Source organism: Rattus norvegicus, chromosome 16 (assembly GCF_021556685.1).
Source record: "Rattus norvegicus strain SHRSP/BbbUtx chromosome 16, alternate assembly SHRSP_T2T, whole genome shotgun sequence".
NCBI classification, from domain to species: domain Eukaryota; kingdom Metazoa; phylum Chordata; class Mammalia; order Rodentia; family Muridae; genus Rattus; species Rattus norvegicus.
In genome coordinates, this window is record NC_141549.1 from 61421577 (window position 1) to 61447008 (window position 25432).

The 25432-nt window shown below is 39.1% G+C and overlaps 2 protein-coding genes and 1 pseudogene across 2 annotated transcripts in view; 2 read left to right on the top strand and 1 right to left on the bottom strand.

The window, feature by feature from the left end:
• Positions 1–8010, bottom strand: part of Tusc3 (tumor suppressor candidate 3) — a 148578-nt gene extending 140568 nt beyond the window's left edge. The window contains exon 1 of one of the 2 annotated variants that reach the window (XM_087587916.1): positions 7664–8010. In XM_087587916.1, coding sequence (XP_087444042.1) covers positions 7664–7801 — 138 coding nt within the window. In that variant the 5' untranslated portion in view covers positions 7802–8010. The remainder of the gene's footprint in view (positions 1–7663) is intronic. The other variant, NM_001004212.1, reaches the window with a different exon arrangement.
• The window catches only part of Erich1 (glutamate-rich 1), a gene marked incomplete at its 5' end in the record, with an annotated part of 52793804 nt that overhangs the window by 30551017 nt on the left and 22217355 nt on the right, over positions 1–25432 (top strand).
• LOC120097620 (small nucleolar RNA SNORA17) lies at positions 19087–19210 on the top strand (annotated as a pseudogene).

Sequence of the window (25432 nt, forward strand, 5' to 3'; positions counted from 1 at the left end):
AAGAAGCTGAATGGGAGGGCGACACAATTGTTAGACCAGCAGTCTCAACTAACCCAGAGCCCAGAGAGCTCCCAGAGACTGAGCCACCAACCAGGAGCATACAGGGGCAGGCCCAAGGCCCCTGGCACATATGTAACAGAGGTATCCACCTGGTCTGGTCTCATTGGGAGAAAATGTGCTTAAAATCCTTGACAAACTTGAGACCCATGGAAGAGGTCTGGTGCACCCTTTCAGAGGCAAGGGGAGAAGAAATAGGATGAGGAACTGTAGGAGGGAGGACTGAAGGGGAACAACGACTGCATTGTAAGTAAATAAAAATAAATTTAAAACTTTTAAACAAAAACCAAAACAGGTGTAGTGGTGAATGTTCTGGAAGGCAGGAACAGGTAGGTCCTGCAGCTCCCTTGCCTGTCAGCCTAAACCTAATCAGGGAATTCCAGCCAATGAGAAAGGTGGGAGGCAGGTAAAGAAAGATGGCAGAGGTTGACCTCTGGTTTCTACATGTACCAGGAGACAAAGATGAGCATGCACACACACACATACACACACACACACACACACACACACACACACGCACGCACGCACGCACGCACGCACGCACACACACAGAAGACAGTGTCATACACACCAGTGGCATTGTTAAAATGGGTCCTGACTTCTAGCTTTGGCAAAGGCACTGGGGATCCTTTACTGACTTTACTCAGTGTTAGATAGGATAAGACAAACAACCTGTGCAAAAATGATGACCCCTACCGTCTATGGTGGTTTGTCTGATTGACGGAAACTAGAATCACTAGGAGAGAAACCTCTGGCTGTGTCTGTCCCTAAGGGAATTTTCTGGAGTAGGTTTACTGAGGTGGGAAGATCCATCTGAATGATGAGCAGCACTATTCCATGGGCTGAGCAGTGCCCACATCTACATACACACATACATACATACATACAGACACACACATACACACACACACATATACATAGATACATACACACATCCATACATACACCACATACATACACACATAGACACATATACATACACACATGTACATACACATGCATACACACATACATACATACACACACATACATACACAAATACACATACACACACATACATACATATACACACCATATACATACACACACAATACACACATACATACATACATATGCACACACATACACACACATACAAACACACATACACACATGTACACACATATATACACACATATACACATACACACATACATACATACACATACATAAACACATATACACACATACATACATACGCACACATATATATACATGCGTGCACACACATATACATACATACAAACACACACATATACACACAAACACACGTACATACATACAAACACACACATATACACACAAACACACGTACATACACACATACATACACATACACACACATACACACAATACATACTTACACACATACATATGTATTACATACACACATGATACATACATACTTACATACATATACACACATACTTATATACACACATGCATACTTACATACATGCATGCATACACACTTCATACATACCAGCAGCATGTATCACTTTACCCCCTAACCTCAGAGGGAATGCGACTAGCTTCCCCAGGACACTGACACTGTGAAGGACCACCCTCAAAATGAACACTTTCTGCTTCCTGAAATTACTCGGGTCAGGTATTTTGTCAAAGAAAAGTATCGACACACTCTCATAGTTTGTGACCGTCACAGGGTAGACAGTTTGAAAGTTACTTGTAACTGAGATTGTCCTACCCTAATTTCACTTGTTTAAGTAATTTAATAAACAGATACCCCAAATTGAGAGACTGTATTCTCAAAGTTACCAGTCAGTCTGCTCTGTAGCTGCCACAGTTCTTACTTCCTGAGTGTGAGAACGGTACTCGCACAGACGGAAGACCGAAACCAGCACACCACCTGTCAATCAGCTTAGAAAAAAATCAATGCAATGGATTCAACTGTCTTAACTGCATGGCCTGACAATATAAAACTACCACAGAAAGAAAAATAACATCAAAATGTGTACTCACTATAAACATTTCAGGCATTGAATGACTAGAAATTTTTCTAGAAAAGTTCTAGAAAAAAGGAAAATGAGACAAACAATCTTCACCACACCAAAGTAAAACAATCAGAGTGACCATCCTATGTAGTGGAAAATAAATGTGAGTCATATGTATCTGAGGTTAACATCCAAATATATATGAAACCTGAGAACCACAGCATCATCATCATCATCATCATCATCATCATCATCATCATCATCATCATCCCTCCTCCTCCTCGCTGCTTGATTTTAAAATGGGCCGTAAAATGAAATGACATTGATCAAAACACATACCAGTGGCCAGTATATGTATGAAATTTTAAACATCATTTTTCAAAGAAATCAAATCAAAATTCACTGAGCTATCACTTTTCCACAGTGAAAATGGCTACAATCGGGAGATTGGCAGTGCTACTGAGAATATGCACATAAGGAATCCTTCTATATTGTCAATGGAAAGGGTAAACCACCACACACATTACAGAAAAAGTGCCAAGCTTCCTCAATAAACCAAAAATAGAAAAGAAAACCTAAGGTTATCTGTCATTTCCACAGGAAGGTAAGGGAATCACTATGGCATAACACACACACACACACACACACACACACACACACACACACACATTATCTACACTAGTCAGAGCTAACAGACAAAAATGAGCTAAATATCTTACATCTTATATACCGCCTACTGGACAAAGAAAACTGGCGCATCTACATATTAATATGCTTTTCAACCATAAAAAGAATGAAACACAAACAGAAAGCCAGGTAGCAAGTAAGCAAGTAGCGAGGCGACTTCAGAGAAGTTCAGAGAACAGGAGGGAGGGTGGGCTGTGGAAAACAGGTAAGAGAGAGCACAGGGAAAGCTCATCAATGGCTGTTAACTCTAGTTAGTAAGAAGTTCTGTTGTGCTGTCATACAGGACAGTGATTAAAAATAACATGTTCATCATAAGGAAATAATGTTAGAGAAAATCTGCTAAACCTATCACAAACATTATTTAGAACATATTAAACATCACTAGGAGTCCCTAGAATGTATACAATTTCTGTAGGTTATTCACCTTATTAAAAACAAAAACCAAAGAACACACTTAAAACGGTAACCCCTTAAAGTATCAGCTATGAACTGAAAAGCAAAACCATAGACGTAGCAAGGGCATTATGTGGTAAAGGGGTGGAGAGACCCTAAGGAACAGTACTGAGGAAAGAAATTTACAAATATACACACTAATGTCAGTAGCTCTGATTTCTAGTCACACTCTGTTATTTAGTCTAAAATATGATATTCCCACTCTAAGATTACAGTTATTATGATTTCTGCTTTCTCTTGCATCAAAGTATATGACTCATGGCTGGTTATGTAAAGCTACACTAAATTATAGTGCCATTAGTAAAGTATTAGCTTTAATTTAGCTACTCTTCCTCCCCCTGAGGATTCCAAGGAAGAAAAATATACAGGAAATAATAGCAAGACATAACTCAATCACTCCAGTTTTATGAATATGAAAGAGGCCATTTATTCTCTTGGAGACTCCAATTTTTAACATAAGGTGGGCCATTCAACATACACTTCTCCAGGCTAAGAATATTTAACACTGGCTACACTCAAAGACCTGGGAAATCTCACCATAGTAGGCCCAGAAATGCCAACACTAAGAGCTGTCAAGGTCTGAGGAAGTCCTTAGAGCACTCTAGGACATATAACACTCACAGGCTGAAGAGACTCCGGATGCTGGATCTACTCAAGAGCTACAACATGGATTTCCACCGGTTATGACTAACAGATGTCTGTAGCTGCTCACTACCATCAAACACCAAAGCACAAAACTGTAGGGCAAGCACTGGAAGAACGTTCCCTCACAGACTCAGTCTTCCTACATCCCAAGAACAAACAATGGACCCCAGGCAGGTTGAAAACAGAATCACTCAGTGCTGTGACAAGGAATAGCATGTCTTCCGCCATCACCTCTACAACAAGTCCTACTGCTTTCAATCAGCCTTCAACAGGCTTTCAGGTAACAGCTAATGTAAACCACACATCTTGACATGTGGGTGGGCATCAGCATGTTAATTACTAGGAAGTTTCGAAATTTGTATTATAGTTATAAGGTTTTCATCCACTTCAGTTCTTTGCTTAAAATATACCATTTAAAATATTAAACTTTTCACAGAATTTCCATGTAAAGTCTCTTAAAAATTAATGACACAGACACATATTTTTAAAAACAGAAATGTTTCAGTAAGGACAGGCAAAAATTTTGGTCTTCTCTCAGGAAATGTCTGTAAGCTATTCAGGCTCTCATACTGCATGATCACCTACATATCACAGCCTATTTAATGAGGCACATTTTGAGCAGGTGGGATAACATATTGTTACCTTCTGAGGTGTGTAAAACTAAGTCCTCTGCAAAGCACTTTAAAGCACCTTTTTGACATAGTTGGAAGAGGTCATTAAAAGTTAAAAATAATTCTAAATGAAGGTGATTAGCTGATAACTGGTAATGGTGTCAAAAAACAAGAAACTGCTTTTTAATGAATATAAATATAAACCCAAAATTTTCCACATAGTCATATCACGTGATATGAAAGGGTTCAATTGTTTTATGTGACTGTAGTGAATGTAATTAAGAGAAGCAATTATAAATCTTCAATCTTCTTTACTACTCAGTTACTTCACTTGAGGCTATTCTTAAACAGAAAATATAATACAACTCATGTTAATGAAGTGAATGTCACTTGGTGAAGAAATGTGTACAAACACGTAGAATACACAGAGAAGCACACAGCAATCTATGGACTATCACTAACTCTAGTATGGAAAAGCTCTTCTTAGGATTCTCTTCTTAGGTCACCTAAGATTTTAGATCTCAGTGTTTTATGATAATTCATTACAGCGGCCATGCATTTTTCTAGTTTATTTAAGAACAATTAAGTTACATGTCAGAACTCTGTCATATTAACTTTCCTTTATTCAGGTATTAAATAGTAGTAGCAGGTAGTTATTGATCATTTGCTAGTTTGTTTAAGGCACTGTTACAGACACTTTATTCTGTCTTAATCCCATCCTAAGACAGAGGTCCTTAGTGTCTACGCTTGAAAATAAGCACACAGAACTTCAAGGAAAAGTGTTTGCCAGGTGTCTACTCAGAGAGCCAGTTATGACTGGACCATACATGACTCAAAAATCCAAACTGTTGCTGTCATAATCACTATGTTAAAAGCGAACACTACCCATTTTCCCAGTTTAGTTTTAGATTTTAACATGGTTTCCGCCTAAAAAAAGGAAACATCTTCATGCCACAGCTGCCACTCTAACACAGATGTCAGTAACATCTGTTTGAAATTATGTTCCAACTGTCATGCTTTCTGATTCAATGCTGTAGAATCTTATACTGCCAATTAAATCCTCAAGTCAGAGGGGGAAAAAAAACATTTACTAGAAACAATGTTTCTAAAATGATGCCATTTTTCATAATTTCCAAAACAGTATTTTTTTCTTCCAGAATTAAAAGAGAATACCATTACCTATATTTTAAGAGTGTAACTTCCTCTCCATTTTCTTTACCTAGACTATGTGTGCTCTGTAAAATCACATATTAGTATTCCGTTCCCTTATTTTTATGACAACAGTAATTTTGAAAGACATCCCTTTTCAATCTCGAATCTTGTTTTCCCCAATCTTTAAACTGTGTGTGTGTGTGTGTGGGTGTGTGCGCGTGCGCGTGCGTGCGTGTGTGTGTGTGTGTGTGTGTGTGTGTGTGTGTGACAGTTAGTTATAGAAGTTGGTATTCTCCACCATGATAGTTCTGGAAATGGAATTCAAGTCATCACCTCTGATGACAAATGCCTCCACCTGCAGAACCATCTCAGTGGCTCCTAATCTTTCCTTTTACAAAGTATCTTATCTAACTAATGTCTTAAGGATTTTAAGGAAAGCAAATATGTACTTTAGGTTTCACTGTTAAATTATAGCAAGTTTCCAACAATTTACATATTGAAATAGTCTCACAATTGGAGATGCTAAGAATCTACGAACCTGTAAACTTTCTAATATTTTTCCCCTAAAGTGGCTCTTGTGACATTCTTAGGTGCAAAAAAAGTTCATCACCAATTACTATCACTCTCTGCTTTGTATATCACAGCTCTCCCCCCTCCCCCAAAAGATAAATGAAACCGTATCCTCAAACCTACCACCTTTTTCATGAGCTGAATTTAAAACTCTGAAAATACACTAACCAGACACAAAGTGATAGAATATCTAGTTTGTGTTGGAAGTGTGATTTCAAGTTAGCAATGGTGCTTCTCCAACCTCTTACCAAAATACCAAGAATTTTGTACGAAGGAAGGAAGGAAGGAAGGAAGGAAGGAAGGAAGGAAGGAAGGAAGGAAGGAAGGAAGGAAGGAAGGAAGAAAGAACTCAAGGTGGGAGGAGAAGGGCTACAAAAGAGGTTGTTTCAAGGAAAGCTGATGAAAGAGCGCTGGAGAGCGCTGTAAAAGATCACCAGCTTCTCTTCCAGAAGGACTGGTTCGAATTCCCAGCACCCACATGTTGGCTCACAAACTACTGCGATTCTAGTTCTTGGGGATCAGATGCCTCCTAGGACACCTACCCAAGTAGTGCACAGACAAAACACACACACATAACATTTAATTTCTTTTTAATTAATGGAGGAAAGAATTACTATTTCCGTGCGATTATTTTTTTCACTCACTATCCAACTAACGAAATTCTGGTAATAAACGGAACCAGATTCACATTATGAGCCTTGGGACTTGTGTAATGTCAACGGTAAAAACAAAGTATAACAGTGTAAACAAAGTTCTCCTACCAAACTGGTTCTACAAAACAAAGAGTCTTAAATGCCAAAATAAATGTTCTTGAGAAGCAACCAGACCAGATTTCCTCATTAATTCTGCAATACTGAGCTCAAATTACTCTACAACCGATTTAGATACATCAAATGTCAGGCTCAGAACTAGAGACAGGTTGAAACTGAAATCAGGTGGTGCAAACTTCACAAATAAATATGCACAGGGTAAAAAATAAAAATGCGATTGTTCTCTATTACACACTGAGTTGAACACAGAAATAGGCATTCAGTTAGTTCTACAAGGGTACTATTAAGAATGCAGAATAAACAACACGCTTAATGTGATGTGATGTCTTAACATAAAAGAGAGCAGAATAAAGGGTAAATAGTTCCTCCGTTCTGGCAAGTGCTTCCCTTAGGGTATTTTCACACCCAGCCAGCCCTTTAGGAAGACCAGCGTCCAAAACCCAGCCTACACCTGAGGCACAGCACAGCCATTGGTCTCTGAAGCACAGGCTTTCAGACTTCAGCTCCCACTTCTAGTAAGTAGGAGTAGGGAGGGGGGTCACCCTCAGCATCCACAGCCTGTGGTGCCCAAGGGACACGCCCAACCCGCTCCCGCCCACGTAGCTCCCGCCCCCGGGCGCCAGCGCCCACGTCCCCGCTGCCTAGCAACACGGCGGGGCTTCCTAGCAACGCGGCAAGCTCCAGCCCTCCCCGGCCCTGAGGCGACCGCCCGCGGGATCCAACCTACCTCCTTTTTCTTCTGTCCGCCCCCGAGCTGGATGCAGAGCAGCAGCAACAAGAGGAGGAAGGGAAAGCTACCAGTAGACAGGTAGCGCAACCTGCGGCCCGCCTGTCTCCGGCGTGAAGGAGCGGCCCTGGCACTCATGGCCGCAGGGCTGTGTCTCCTCCACGCGCGGTAGCCGTGCGCGCCCAGCTCCTACCCTGCCCGCGCCCGCCGGGCCAGTCGCCAGCAGCCTCTCTTGGCCAAGGCCTCGGGGTAGCAGCGGCTTCTCCAGGGAGCTGGGTGGAGGTAAAGGACGCGGAGGAGGAGACTGACAGCGTATCCGGTTCACCAGGAGAGGGACCAGGAATGGCGCGGGATGGAGCAGGAAGTGGGCGTGGCGAGAAAGCGGCTCAGTGCGCGCGCGTCTCAGCTGCGCTCTCGGGGGCTTCCTGTGTGCCAGCATCTAGAAGGAATCCCTTACTTTCACCTCTGACCAACACCGAGCTGCTCTTTAAACACACAGGGGTGCAACCGGTTGGTCCAACCTTCCACCTGGATCAGGAGGCCATCTGCTGCCTTCTTGCTCCGGAAAGCTCCAATCCTCCTCTTGAGCCCCCTACAGTAGCGAACATAGAACTTAGTGCGCGGTGCACATAAATGTTCTACACTTTACCAGGATTTCTGACACTTCCATTAGGGCCCTTAGAAACAAACCTGGCTAAAAGCCATGCATTCACTGTTCATGGAGTTATCCGCATTCTTCTAGAGACTGTCAACATTTTTCTTTTAAAAAGTGAACAGAGCATAATAAATGGCATCTTGTACATCCATCATCCATTGTTCTCTTCTACCTCAAGATTTTTGTCTCTTGTACAGTGAACACCTTTTATAGTCTGATGAAACCTAAAGACATTTAAACTACTTTTATATTATATATTTAAATTATATATATAAAGAATTATTAAGGATCAATTAGAAAACAAATATTATTAGCATTGAAATAATTCACTTTTGATGGTCAACGAATGCTTGTAGTGGGGGAAGATATTTGACAATATTGTAAATATGAGAAACAACAGGCCAACACTAGGCATAACAAAAGGTCACAAAAGTGCAGGGGTTTAGCCAGTAAGTCACACGAGATTTAAATAGTGCTTACAAATGGGATCTGACAGCAGTTTTAATTTAACGGTTTTTGATCATAGAGATCACAGCATTCCATGTTACCTGCAGGAGCTAGGCTATGATATGGCAAAGTCAGTTTCCATAGGAAAGTAGATAGAAATTGCTAATTCTCCACAGTGTAGCTTATTCCTGCTTGATAATTGGATGAAAATACAATTTTATTGAAATGGAGCAATTTTTCTTCTACATGGCTTCCAGATGCTCTGAAATCTCAAGGACTCCATATTTAAAAAAAAAAGTGTTCTACAACCACAGGAAGTTTTAGTGAACATATCCTAGATAAATTATCACTCAATACTTATGTGGTACAGCTAGAAAGGGATGAAGCAGAAATTCACTTTGGCAGTTCAGCCCTGTAGCCATGCACATGCTAAATCACCTTATTTAAACTTTTGTTAAAATTTGTATTTATTTTTTATTTTATGTATATGAATATCTGTCTGCATATGTGTGCCAAATGCATGTCTGGTACCTGCAGAGGCCCACGGTGGGTCTCTGAGCACCTAGAACTGGAGTTACAGATGGCTGTGAGCCATCATCATGTGAATGCTAGCAATTTAACTCTGGTCTTCTAGAAGAACAGCCTGTGCTCTTAATCGCTGATCCATCTCTTAACCCATCATCTGTTTTTAAAGGAGTTCATAAATACCTCTTTTGTGATTCTCAGGCTTTTGGTTTCCCAAAATTGTCTGAACATTCTGTTCATATCAATTAATTCATGTTCTTGTCATTTTGGTTTTTAGATAGCCCTGGTTATAACCAAGGCTAGCTTAAACCATGATTCTCTAGCTGTTACCTTCCAGGTGCTGGAAATATAAACATATACCCGTCATACCTGGACTGGGCACTCTTCTAGACAGAGTTAAAGATGAGAAGAAGTCATTCTTAGTTCTAGCAGCACTCAGAATCAGAAGAGTTTCAGAAAACTCAACTCCACAAAGAATTAAGTTGAATCCAAGTAAGTCTATTTCCTGATTGCCCATACCTACACATTTGGCTTTCGAAGTATTTGAAGTCTTTTAACTCTGAGGACTGTGCTTATGTGAAGGTGGTCTGATATGAGATCCTTGTTATGTAATCTACTGTCTTAGAGTTTCTGTTCCTGCACAAACATCATGACCATGAAGCAAGTGCGGAGGAAAGGGTTTATTCAGCTCACACTTCCACATTGCTGTTCATCACCAAAGGAAGTCAGGACTGGGACTCACACAGGGCAGGAAGCAGGAGCTGATGAAGAGGCCATGAAGGAATATTCTTTACTGGTTTGCCTTCCCCTAGCTTGCTCAGCTGACTGTATTATAGAAACTAGGACTTCAGAACACCCACAATGGTCCCTCCCACCCTTGATCACTAATTCAGAAAATGCCTTACAGCTGGGTCTCAGGGAGGCTCCTTTCTCTGTGATAACTCCAGCTTGTATTAAGTGGACACACAAAATCAGCCAGTACACCTACCTACTAGTCGACTGTGGAACTACTGCCTGTTGCTCATGTCAGAAGCCATCTAGGAAAGCCTATGCTGAACAAGTGAGTTTTCTAGAGATGGCCCACCATTTTGCATGATTATGATGAGTGATCTCTGGGATGCAGGGTCCTCAGAGACTTCATCCCAGGATTGCTTCTCACTGCAGATATGCCTTTCCTGTCCTGATTACGTAGCGTAATGATTCCTGGGCATCAGCCCACTGTATTGGGCAGATTTTCTGCAGAATCAATGTGAAGATGTACTTTCATGTAGTAATGCTGTGTAGACAAATTGATGATTTTATAATTCCTGATAAATGATTTTTATAGAACTCCTAAATTGATAGAAGTAATCTCAAGCCCCATATAGAACAAAAGCTGCAAATAGGGCGCTGTAAACCTTCATCTGTCACAGGCTAAGTGCACTAGGAATAGGAAGCAGGCTAGATACAAAATGCACAGACAAAGAAAATATTCCTTCTAGGTTAGGAATGAAGTCACTATCGGGTAACTAAAGATCATAAGCTGGGAAAGTAGGTGCAAAGACAGAAAATAAACAATGGGCTAGTCTTTCATTACAAGGATTCAAAATACTATAGACACAAGGCATATGATTTGTCTTTTGGCAAAGCCAGGCTAACTTGAGACATAAGAATTAATGCTTTAAACTTACAATGAACTTGTGGAGCTAGTAACATATTAATGAATGTTTAGTCAGGAACGAGTCTTAATGGAAAGACATGTAAACAATTCTGCTGCAAATCTTTAAGCCTTGGCAAAGTATGACATGAACTATTGCCTTAAACATATTATGAACTTACAAAATGTAAAAATGCTTTAAAAACCGTGTGATCAATTATCCTGAGAAGGTGTAAAAACTACAAACTACAATAAAGTGTGGTGGAGCTCTTTTTTTCAGCTTCATATCGTAAACATGTTGTCTGTGGGCCAGAGGTAATGAACTCTGATCCTCTAGTCTGGCCAATGAGGGGTCTGTGAGTCATAGAGAAAAGAACCCAAGTAAGTTTATTTCCCCTTGCTGCTATCAGCAGGAGTAATTGCCAGAAGCCAATAGGCTTCGGCCCTAAATAGCAAGAAAGAGTTAAATTGCCTGAAGACAACATCTTTTGACCTCTGAATAGCAAGAGAAAGTAAATTGCCAGAAGTCATCAACTTTAGGCCCTGATCACCAGCATCGTACACATTTGATGCCTGTCTCAGTTTACCCTGTAATGGCAAAGCTGATCGTTAACAAGATCATATACAAAATATGATGATTTGAATGAGACAGCCACCACACAGGCTCTTGTATTTGAATTCTTAGTCACCAGGAAATGCTACTATTTTAAAGGATTAGAAGGAATGGGAAGTGTGGCCTTGTTGGGGGAAGTTTGTCACTTGGCATAGGCTTTGAGATTTCAAAAGCCTATTCTAGGCCCAATTCTCTCTCTCCTCATCCTTTGTGTCAGGATGTAACTCTCAGTTCCTGCTGTATCATCTACCTACATGCCACCATGTTGTCTGACAGGGTAACAATGGACTAACCTTCTGAAACTATAAACAAGTCTTCAGTTAATGCTTTCACTAATTAGTGTTGCCTTGGACATGATGTCTCTTTGCGGCACTAGAACAATGACTAAGACAGAAGTAATATTTGCTGTTAGGAAGGTACTGTCACCAGATTTCCTTACCTCCTTTTGCTTTTACTACCCTCAAAGTATATCTCCCCATTAAAGAGCTCAACTTTTGTCCATTTGGAGACAAGAGGAAATGTGTGACAACAATCCAGCATCCACAATCTAGGTATACTGAATAGGATCAAAACCCATTATTCCACTGTTTACCTGCCAAATGGGACTTCATTTCTTTGCAATAATTAAAATCACCATTCCAATGACAAATGCTTAGGGCCTCAGAGTAATTCCCCCTATTCTGCAACCCAGTTTCTGGATGTTTTGTTTCCTTTGGTTTTTCTACATCTATGGTGTTGCAAGTCTGTTTTCCCTTTCCAAATGCCAAATGTGTGACTCCATCACTCAAAAGAAAAGCATTAAACAATCCTACAAAAATTGCTCCTATCCTCTTAAAACTCTATTATCCTCCTCCTAGCATAAGCCCAAGCTCCTATCGCTGCCTCCTTACATTTTACAGAAGTCCTTATAAGACAGGAACCTGTGTAAAGTGCCATTATCACTAGAAAAAACATAGCATTCCATGGCCTGAAGAACTCATTTCCTTGTCTGTGGCAACCTTTCTGAACTCATTTTCTATTTTCTCTTCTAATGTCTCACTGTTTCTTACTTAGCTCTTTCGTTCCCCTGAAATATGTCATTTACACTCTGTCACTTGGCTCTGCACTGATGATCTCATTGGTGTAAACATTTTCACCTAGATAAAGGTTCACATCTGTGCTGGCTAGTTTATGTCAGCCTAACACAAGGTAGCAATATTATCTGGGCATGTGAAGGAGCCGGGATAGCACAGCACAGCTGGGCAGCACTCTGGGTCCAGAGCAGCCAGGATAGAATATAGAATATAGAATATAGTAATAACTTGGGATCACTGTAGGAAGGTGGATTAGTGGAGATTAGGAAGTGGCCCAGCCATTGAGCTGATTAAGGCATGTCAAAATATAAAGGTTATGTGTGTACGTCTTTCACTTGGGAACCCAGAACATTGGGATGGCTAGCGATGGAATACACCACTGCCGGGATTTATTTAATTATTTCAGCCCAACAAACAGTATCCGGTAAGCATGACTGTCACATGGCTTTGGCCTCAGCTCCTGATCCCAAGTTCTTACATTCCAGCCCTGATTTCCCTCAGTAATGGAGTGTGACCCCAGAGAGAGAAGCCGAATAAAACCTCTTCATCCCAGAAGATTTTTATGAAGTCTCATCACAGCAATAGAAAGCTTCACTTATCCATTTATTTATGCCAAAGTTCAGATCTCCTAAAATGGTGCCTCCATCTAAAATAATTTGTTAAAGCACAAAGCTTGGTAGTGTTTACATATACCTTAAATTCTTATAGTATTACATTACCAGTACTATTGTTGTGCACCATTATTTCTATTGTCCCAATCAGTCAGCAGGTGACACCGAGGGTCCTCAATGTCTAATGTAGGCCCTGCTTTGTTCTTGCCATTGTCAAAGGTCTTGTAAGTAGCCACTATGATCAGAGAGTAACTCTAAATTATACTCAGAAAACATACTCAGGAACCTGAGTGAGGTACCATTTTAGATTGAGAAGACACCATGAGCTATCCAGAGGCCATGAGGTTAGTGTGTGGGTTTTTTTTTTTTCTGTTTTGAAATCTTGTGCAGGCAAAGTCTGCCAACTGGTAACTGATATTAGAGAACAGACAAAATAAACTGACATTGCTCAGAAGAAACTGAATAAGCCATTTCTCATAGACCAAAGGAACTCTTATGCCAATTTGAAATGGTGGCAGTAGATTTCATTGATCTAAAGAACTTGAATGTCTAATGATATTTTCAGAACTCAGCCTACCTTGGCACTGAATTGGAGATGTCTTTTTGAATATCTGCGTAGGATGATGTCTTCATCCAGGTGTAGGCAGGTATAGGATAGAACGAGGCCTGTCATTGGGTGAGAAGGAAGGATGGGTGGGAGAAAAGATTTAGGAGGAGGAGGAGACTGGAACGGGAAGGCAGAAGAAGCAGCCAAGAGAATATGGAGGCAGATGTTAAGATTCCACTCTGCACCTTTACAGTTGTTACGGATGTTCTTAAGGGATGGATGTGTACAGGGCTTTGTATGTCTAGGTGGGCAATTATATCTTATCAATTGGATCAGACGTTATTGTGTTGTGTGTTCTTCCATGTGGCAATTTAAGTTTAAGAGAGTATGTGGCATCTGAAGATACTGGGCTGCCATGGAATTGGGATGTTTATTTCTGGCATGGTGGCACCCTGCCTTGGGAACTAGATAGGTAGAGAGATTGCTGCCAGGCTCAGAGGGAAGCCTTTGGCAGTGTAATATGGGATTTAAGATATCTATCAGTTAACTTGGGGCACTGTAGTGCCAGATCTAGTACAGGGTAAAAGAAAATCTTTTTTTTTATAATTTTACAGCAACATATCTATATCAATTTTTCTCTTACAGATGGCTCCTTAATACAGACGTGACAATAAAGTAGTCCAAACATGTAGATACTTCAAGATCCAAATATCAGGTTCACAATAAAGCAATATAAATCTGATCAGTGGACCACAAAGCCCATACAGAATGCATGCCTAAGAAAATGCATAGTAACCAAAGAAAAGAGTCTAAATATCACAATCAAATGTTATCCAAAGCTCTGACCAGAGTGAAACCTCACTCTCTTACTCATGACTTGCTTGAACCCGTGAACATGTAGAAATTGCTAGATCTTTTCAATGCACACATCATTCTTAAGTCTAGTTTCTTCATTAAAAAGAGCAAGTGTCTGACTAACCAACATTTGGGCCACACTAATACTAACCATCAGTTGAAGCCTGCCAGGAGCACACCTGACATTCAGCCAATTTGAGCATATAGGTTCCTTGCTATGAAATAGTAATACAGAAGAACTGTGCAGCTGTAGATAATTGATGTCAGAAGAGCTCATTCTATGGACCAGTCTTTATCTGGACATGTTCAGAGAATTCAACAGAGTGTGTTTCTCCAGATGAAAAAAAAGTTAGAAATGGAAGATTCCATGAGCTGCTTTAATGACTTTGGTCTAGAAGGTGGGAAGAAAGAGCAGAGCTAAAGGCAAAATGATCAAAGGGGGTGGATACATTTTATCAGCTCCAAGAGGTGGGTCAATTTTGATGTTTGTATAGGATTCTTGCTTTTGTATATGTCCTGAGAAAATATAGAAATATATGTTCATAGAAAATATATATTTTTCCATCTCCATTATAGTCATAAAGTGACTTTGCCCAGTGTCAATAACCAGCTTTGGAATCCATGTGTGGGTAAACTGAGGCAAGCAGTTGTTGGGGGTCAGCGGTGAAAGCCACTGCTGAGGATGGATCAGATACCTACAAGGGCTGTTGCCAATGGCAGCTAGCAATTAGAGAAGTTACTCAGCAGACTTTTCTCTGAGGGAACACAGCTTAATTTACTGCGACTGCACTCCATGTGGCCAGAGGAAAAACTGAACTTTTTTAGCTACTTTGGCCAGCAAGAGAGAAAATTTACACACACACACACACACACACACACACACACACACACACACACGCAGATGAAACAAAACTTCATACACACAAATACATATATACATGCATACATGAAGAACAATAGACAGACATGTATACATTCACACATAGAGTGATTAGAGCAAACCTCCAGCAAGCAGATTCCAAGCATTTCACACATACAATTACATACATATATACACACAATTGGTGGATGTAGAAAGCTCCAGTACACCCCAGAAAAGCTTTACATATGTGCATACATATTCATAGTTAATGTGTGCCAACCCCCACTCACCCAAACCTTACACATATAACACATAGTTTATGGATGGAAGGAATGATGTTTCAATCTTCCACACTTTATTTTTTTTCTTCCATAGCTTATATATCTCAGCAAAATCTTTCAAGCAGTATAAAGTTACAATGTGATTGTATTTTAGTTTTCTTCTCATAAATGATTATGGAAAAAAACTGTGTCCTCCAATACATTTACAAGACAAAAAATAACATTAATTAGTATAGGTAAAGAAAACAAACTATTTTCCATAACTCATGTACATATGTAACTAAACAACTTGTTATAGTTTAACAAAGTGTAAACAAGCAAGTGAATTTTCTCAGCCAGTTTCTCTTTCTGTCAGGCAGCAATTTGCTGTTACAAGGAAAGTAATAATTATTTTTATTATTTATCTTTAAAATAATCTTGTAAGAATTTTAAGGCAATCGCAAATCTAAATTTTTATGTAAAGATCAGTCATATCTACCTTAAATCCTCAGAATGCATATCTACTCATCAGCAATTCTTAATAAATCATAGCAGGAAGCTGTGGACAAAATGGGTATTAAAAAAAATTACACATTCCCGCCAGGGCCACACCTACTTCAACAAGGCTATACCTTCTAATGGTACCATTCCCTGTGAATCAAGAATTCAAACACATGAGTCTACAGGGGCCAAACCTATTCAAACCACCACAGTTGTTGTCCCAACCCCTCCACTGGAGGTTTTGTGTGGCTACAGAAGATGACCAGTGAGAAACAAAGAAATGTTTAACACCCTTCGGCCATTTTAGAAAGGCAAATCAAAACAATGCTGAGATTTCGTCTTGTACCCATCAGAATGGCTAAGATCAAAATTTCAAACAAGAGCTCATGCTGGCGAGGATGTGGAGCAAGGGGAGCACTCCTCCACTGCTGGTGCAAGTGCAAACTTGTACAGACACTTTAGAAATCAATATGGCAGTTCCTCAGAAAGTTCCTGATCTACATCAGGAACCAGTTATACCACTCCTGGGCATATTCCCTAAAGAAGCCCCTCTATACCACAAGGACACATACTCAACTATGTTCATAGAAGTTTTATTCATAAGAACCAGAAACTGTAAACACTCTAGGTGTCCCTCAACCAAACAGCAGATAAAGAAAATGTGGTACAAACACACAATGGAGTATTAGCCATTAAATCAATGACATCATGAAATTTTCACAGAAATGGAGGAACCAGAAACTATCCTGAGTGAGGTAACCCAGACCAGAACAACAAACATGGTATGTACCCACTAGTAAGTGGATATTAGCTTTAAAGTAAAAGACTATCATGCTATGGTTCAGATTCAGAGAGGTTAGGAAACAAAAAGGACTGGAGAGGGCTGGCACAAGGATCTCCTCAGGAAGAGCAACTAGAATGGATTGCAAGGATGGATTGCTTTTGGATTGAGGTGGGAACAGGAGAGATCAGGTAGTGGGCAGGTGAAAATACTGTAAGAAACAACATGGATGAAATCTCAGAGTGCTTTTGATTTGCATGTCCTTGATGGTTAAGGACCACTGAATATTAGTCCTTGAATATTACTTTAAGTGTTTTTTTCCCATTTGAGATTTCTCTGTTGAAAATTCTCCATTTAACAAAATAATTTTATACAAATATTTCTTGAAGTATTCTAAAATAAAAGTGACTCTGTAATATTGTGATAACATTTTATGTAGTTATTCCTAAATGATATCCTATTAATAAACATTAAGGACTTTGACATTCCAAAGTCCTGTAACGATAATCAACAGCAACTCTATTATTATCAATAACATTATTAAACCCAACCTAATGCCATATTGGATATCAAATTAAAATATACTCTTTCATATAACTTAGGACATTTGCCAAAAACATTTGTATATGATCTAAATATCGCTTGATTTGTGCCCTAGGGTTTAGATCAAGTCTATTATATGTTTATATTGAAATTCATTGAATTCCATTCTAGTAAGGAATTTACCCAGTGAAATTATAATAGAGAGAGCGTGCACCTGTGCAATTGGATTTCATCCTGTGTTTGTGATTGGGATGTTTTCAGAAACAACCCCAATCATATGAGTTGGTTATGTTGGACATTTCATTATCTCAAACAAACAGTATTTCCTTATTTTTCAACATGCCCGTATATCCAGAGAGGCCAGTGGCATACACAATAAGCCCAGGAAATATAATGTCAAAGAGCTCTGCATTATTTAGTAGCTCTGGGGAAGGAAGAGAACTAGAGAAGTAGGGAGCAAATTACTTCCTTAAATTCTGCTATATTACATAGTCCAGAGTCGACATCCATTGTATGGTTGCTTTCTGGCAGAATGCAACCAGAATTTTCCCACCCTTATTAAGAAAATTCATTTCATCTTCATGAAATTATGTAGAGGGATGGTGGGAACACGTACAAATGATTAACTGTTTACTTTAAATAAACCGTAGCATTGTTTTTAAGAGAAAGGGGTCCAAAGCAGGTTACAGGAGTGTATAGAGAGCATCTCTAAGATTCCAGAAATAATTGAAGAAGGAATCCACGGAGCCAAAGAACCATTGGAAAGGAAACTCTGAAGCCAGGTGAGCCACAGAGATAATGCTGCCATTCCCATTATGTCAAACAACTTGTCTTGGCTTGGGTAGATGTGAGCTTGCTGCAGAATACTGAACAGTGGATTCTGATTTGTGTTTCAAATGCAAAAATTTGTTAGTGTACAAATGACCACCAGTTCAACTTACTTTGGTTTCCTTTCAATTATTCTGTCTTTGGAATTATACATGAATGTGCAAATAGAGCTTTTTAAAATTAATGAGTAAACTATATTACCAAATCCTTGATTCAATAACTTTCTTCTCAATTTACCAGGCTCATTAAGTGAGCTAAAACTTTCATGCCAATAATTTTATTTCATTGGAGAAATGTTCATTTTCACCTTGTCATTTTTCAAGGAAAGAAGTGATGGATAGTTAGGTTTTTAAACATCAGAAATGCTGAGTTCTGCTACTTCTATATTAACAAAATTAAGTGTTTAATTATAATTATAATCAGTCATTAAGTTTTATTGGTAGAGTATTGTGACATAGCCATTCGATTTCCCGCAAAGTTCTTCATGTGTTTCACAGGCTAACTCATTATTAAGAAATATGTCAAAGAATATTTTAGTTGATGAGATGAAGACTTCCCAGGAAGCTCTTTTAAAGTACATATTGATTTTATTCCAAGAACATCATTTCATTCATATAGAAATGTGTGTATGTGCACAGGAAAAGACAAATGAACATGGAGTAACATATATCAAAATCTGCAAAATTCCTACCCCTTGAGGTGTTGCCTGTGTGGATGCTATGTCACACGTGCATCATTAAGTGGCAGAGAGGAGAGGGGCTGTGTCTACAGGGTTACCTGCTTGGATTCCTGATTTTGAGGACTTTCAGCTGGGACCACTCAAGGCACACACATCAGGTTACATTCATTCCATTCTGCCTACTCCCTACCCCTTACTCCCAAGAATTTCTCAACACCCATGTACCACTTGAAGAAGTTATTTAAGAGTCCTCACCATGATTCCCTGGACTTTTTGGGGGGGAGCAAAGGTGGTTATTTTATGTTTTTATGAGGAATTTAGAAATGGTCATAATTTAACATGGAGGAATTAGCTAGAATTGATTTGTATAGCCATAATCTCATTTGGTAACTAAGCTAAAATCATATCTTTATTTTGGTATAGAACTTATTTGTTACAAAAATTGTAAAAGTACAATGTTCAGACCCAGTCCTCCTATTGATGGACAAACTTCTGAGTTGATTAAACATGTGAGTTAAGGGCCAAATAGCAAATTCATGGCTCTAAGTTTATTGTGCTTTCTAAGTGTAAAGCATGGCTCTAAGTATAAAGTGCTTTCAAGATAACAGATTAAGATAGTTAAGGAACAACAGTCCAGATACCTTATATAAATAGATGGTTTTCAAAAATGTCAATATAACATTTAAAATTGTAAATATAAAAATATAACATATAAAAACATAACATTTTTTTCTTTTCTTTTCTTTTTTTTTTTTTTTGAGCTGGGGACCGAACCCAGGGCCTTGTGCTTGCTAGGCAAGCACTCTTCCACTGAGCTAAATCCCCAACCCCAAAACATAACATTTAAAGTTATTTATCTTTTGTTGAGACATATCTGCTCCTAACAACTCCACTTTAGTGGATTTTTAGTGAAGAAATTGAGCATCTCTACCTCCTGGTGAGGTAATATGCAGGTGAAGGCAGGTACAGGATAGAACGAGGCCTGTCATTAGACAAGGAGGAAGGATATGTAGGAGAAAAGTTTTAGAGAGGGAGGAAACCAGAGTGAGGAGTGAGCAGCGGGAAAAGCAACATGGAATTAGACATAAACGATCCTCATTTTGCATCCTTACATAGATACAGGTTGTTATGAATATTATTAAGGAATGGGTGTGTACAAGATTTTGTGTGTCTAGATGAACAAACTATACCTTATCTAGGTGGGTGGTTAATTGCGTGGGTGTGTTGTACATTAGCTTTTAACATATCAATCTGGTTGATGGCTTACAGTCTGTTGAGTTATGTCTTCACTAGATTGTTGGGAGTGTGAACAGAGTCTGTGACAGGAAGCTGTGATAGGCTATAGAATGTTTGGGGCTAGCATGGCTTAGAGCCACACTAATGAGATATGAGTCTCAGGTGATGTGAGTCTCCGGTGTGGTAAAAACTACCAAGGAGACAGTGTGTGAAAGTAGTAACAGAGAAACAGCTAGAGCAATGTCAGGGGCCTTTTTAATTTTACCACAACACAGTGTTCCAATTTGTGAATATCTAAATGATTAGTAGCCAAACATTCCCTGTAAAAAGCGAGCCTGAGACAACCACCAGTCTGATGCCAGACAGACTAGAAGAACCCTGCCTGGAACCTACTGTAACACTGGGGAGGAGTGAACCATTGACAGATGACCTTTACAAGGAGACAATTAGGTGATCTGGATGAGGAGAGAGTCTGGGATGACCACCAGACCTGCTTCATGGGACCTGGATAGGGAGCTAGCCTGAGATGACCACCCAGCTTGGGGGAGAAGTGAGGGGAGACTATGCCTGAGATGGTCCTGGCTTGGAACCATAATGCATGAATGCAACATACCACTCCTGAGACCATGCCTGAGAAGATGCCACTCAGAGAGCCCAGATGCCACCAAGAGGAGCAAGTAAGTGGTGGCAAAATGGAAAAGAAAGGGGAATAAAGGGATGTGGGCACAATGGAGAAGCAGAACTGGAGACTCAGGGGTAGTGGGTAACCTATGGGTATGAGTATGGGAGAGCTGACCTAGGTACTTGTCTGACATGCAGGGGAAAATTTCCCCCTCCTCCTTGTCACCTACTGCCTCTACCTGCTGCAGTGCTCCAAAGAGTAGACCCTGAATCTTGACTGGGCAGCACAATAGAGCTAGACCTAGCTGTGGGGTTGCAGGTGAGCTGGTCCTCAAGGCTGTGAGTGGAAGAGAGTGGTTCCTGTCTCTTGTCTGCTGGGCATTGGTGATGTGGATGAGGGAGAGATGTCCTCCTTCCCTTCCCTGTCCCTTGTCTTCCATGGCAGGCAGGCTCTAGGATTAGGAAAGAGGGAGAACTGGCCATGGCCTCACCAGCTGCAACACTCAGGAGAGCAGACCCTGCAGCTCTCCTGGGCAGCAGGGTACAGATGGCCCTGGTTGTGGAGGTTGCTGGTTGCTGGGCAGGAGAACCAGCAGGCTGACCAGCTCAGATACTTCTCAGGCCCAGATCCAGGGCTTTGGATTGGCCCACCCCAACGTCTACCCCATCGATGAACTGCTGGAGTGCATGAAGGGGCCAGTCCTACATTTACAAACCTACAGGATCTTCCTGACACAGGGTGGTAACAACAGAATATCTGAGAGGAGACCCAGAGATGATCTGGTTGTCATAGAGTAGTAGACACCAGAGGCCTCTTACTAGAACAATGAGTCATTGCAAGGAACATTAGCAAGTAAAAAGACAGAGGGGTATACTGTGGAACAGACTGTGACACACTAGAGCTTCCACAAAGAGATATTTTTATCTCTATTGGAGAATGGGTTGCAAGGGTGAAGAATAGGTATGAGGGGAGGGGAAGACAGGTAGAATTGGGGTACATGAAGTAAAATTCACAAAGGACCAATAAAAAGTTTCGGTAATTTTAAAGAATAACCAAAAAATTATATTTGAGACTGAGTCTTAGTATGGCTTGGAATTCTATATATCGAGGTGACCGCATAGAGATACCCAGTCTCTGTCAGACACAGTCTCTGTCTTCCAAGTGCTGGGGTTAATGATACTTGGTCCCAATTATTTTTAACTGAGGGATTTATTTTGTTCAATTATTTAATTATTTTTCAATAGTGTGTGTTTGAAGACTGAAGTGTCATTCCAAATGAAAGTAAAATCAGCTTTAGAAGCATTCAAACTTTACACGGACAGAGTTAGTAATGTAGGAGGTAATAATTTTAAAGCTATCAGAAGATGTTTTTTCTTCATAGGGGGAACAATTCAATAACATACATAATGTGCAAAGTATAATTAACTGGAATTTTTGAAAAAGAATTTTCATTAGTCAATTACTCAAATTTATTTTTATATTTTATATATTTAATAATATATATGATTATATAATATATAACACTGATAACTAACTGTATATAAATATATAACATACTTGTATAGTATGTAATATTATAGTATATTTTTACAAATTAAAATACAAATCAAAAGAAATATATACTTAATTTGTGCCAGGTATCATTTTTTACAATTCAGATACTTCAACATCAAGTAACAATTTCTCAACATAAATTTCTTCTGATAGGCTGGGAGTTCTTTTGCCTTCATACTGCATTCACTGTTCCCATTTAAGCTACTAGTGCTGGACTTTTAGGACTGATCTTTATCCTTTTCTCCATAAACATCAATGTTAACATTTCTACTAGTTTATCTCTCTATAGAATCAATCCACGACTCCCTATGAACCATAATTGAATTTACTTTACTCTATAATCTGTGCTTGGGAGCAGTTACTGACTCCCCACAGCCAACGTGATTACAATTATGACCCTGTTTTTAGTGTCTTTCCAACTTGGCTCCTACTGCGTTTGTGATGCATACCCTTGCCCATTTCACCTGAGTTCACCCTGTGATCTCCTCACTCCTGAACTACATTTGCTTTTGCTACCATCCTTAACTGGACATCCTTTCTATCCTACGATACTTATTTCCATTTTGTCATGTAAGATCCAGTGTAAGTTTCAGTCTCTCCAAGAAACCTTCACAGAAACCACCACCAAAAAGCTCCCTTTCTGAATTATTTGCCATTTTTTGCTGTTAGTCTATTACAGGCATAGTGTAGTAATCTTCAACAGTTTGGTATAAGGAATGTTTGTCCTCTTGAAAACTATTGGAGATCCAAGGAACTTTAGCTTCGGTGTGTCATAGCCATCAACATTAGTAATGCTATAAAATAGAAGAGAAAAATAATTTATTTTAAAATAATTGTTTATTGCTTACTAAAATAAATAATATATTTATTAAAAGTCAGCAAGCAGTTCAGTTTGTTTTAAACAAATTTTAATGCGAAACTTAGTAGAAGCTGCATCTTTCTAATCTACTTTTCTGGTTAGTCAGACATCACGGAAATCTTTTATGGTCACTTATGAGAGAATGACAGGTTTGGATATCTTGGGAGGACAGCTTCATTGAATCTAGTCTTTTAACTACTTGTGAAAAAAGTATTCATAGACAGTTATATTTATACAGGCTCAGATTACTCTCATTAAGGCTTTGAATTTTTATAATAGAATGTATTCCCAGTACTAATACGGGGCCTTAATTTTCAACAGTCTAATCTCAGCTTAAGAAATGAATTACATAGGTTTTATTACCACTTTTAAAAAAAGTCTTTGGAATGTAATTTATACATAATATGAATCTATTTAGATTCACACATATAGGTAAATAACCTTGGGAATTTTATAAGTTCTTTCCATTGAGAAAATTAAGTCTATAAACTCTCCGAAAGGGTTCACTACTGTTATGGCTGGAGAGTGTTGACTCATCAAAGGACATTATTTAGAGTAAATAGGCTTACTATTTTAATAGACTACTAATTAACTCAGATGCAATATCTCTACTTTTGTAAATATAAAATTACTTACTAATTATGATTATAGTATTTACTTAAGGAAAGAAAATGATTACACTAAAGTATTAGGAATATAAGCAAGTTTAAAATAAAAAATATGTATCTGAATAAAGTGTAAAAACAAGCTCTTCTACGGACTTTTACTTTTAAATTTATCTCTTACACTCTATTAGGAAATATGCTTCCAGTTTTTTTTGGAATCCAAAGTTGGAAAATTAGCTATGTCTTTTCACATAATTAGTAACACTTAACAATTATCAGCATATTATTCTTCTGGACGCCAGGATATTGATTAGTCAGCTTAGAATCTGCACAAAGAACCATAATAGACTTGGTCCTCTAAGGCTTACAGCTCTTTGAAGGCGGAAACACTTCTGTAAAGTCCATAAGGAGGGCAGCCTGTTGGATGGCTCAATAGATAAAAGCACTTGTTACCAAGCCAGAGACCTAAGTTTGGTTCCCAGATTCCGTATAGTAGAAAGACAGGACCAGATTCAGCAAGTTGTGTTCCACATGCATACTGTGACACATATGTTCACATGCACACATACTGTGACACATATGTTCATATGTACACACAGACAGACAGGCACACAGACAGATAGACTGATGTAATCTTGGAAAAAACACATAATAATTCAAAAGATATAGCAAAAGACAATCATATTGGAAATTTTGATGCAAGTACATAACAACGATAGCACTCTCAAGCATCTGTGACACTTCTTCAAACCTTGTCCCTCTCATACCTCACCCTTCTTCATCTCTGAAGCCGATCGCCACTTCTCCTGGTTTTTGAGTCACTGAATAGCACTTTCGCTCACACTATTTCACACGCTTCTTTCTACCTCAAGGACTCTGACTGTATAAATTGTGAACATCAGAGACTGAGAACCTGTAGGTGTTTCTCTGGGTAACCACAGCAACCGATATTCCTGGTTGGTTACAAAGCTTTGCACAGGAGCCTACAGCGATGACACGCGTTTGTTTTCTTTAGTAGTAGCTTACGTGAACAATCTCTGTGTTAGCTTGCAGTTCTCTGACACTCATTCTTTTCTGAAACTAGAATTTAAATTGCTTCTCAAATAAGCTTACCTGTATTTAGTTCCTGAACTCAGGGATTTTTTTTTTTTTTGTGGGTAAAACTCTTTTTGAAAACCATATCTTAAGCTATCAAAATTCTTGGAACTTGCAGAGGTGATTCCTTTAAAGGAAATAATATTTTATCCTCTGAATAAAAACAGAGCAGAACCAGAAATCTGTAAGATAACACACTTATTGTATATTTACGTTTCATATTTGGAGCAGCTTCTGTTTTGCCTCGTGCCCCAGTTTTTAAGTGAATTATTTATTTTATTGGTGTTCAGTGTTTTTCATTTCTAGGTATATTCTAGATAATAATTCTTAGGGAGACATATAGCTGATAAAATTCATGTCTTTTTCAATTCTACAGGCTGCC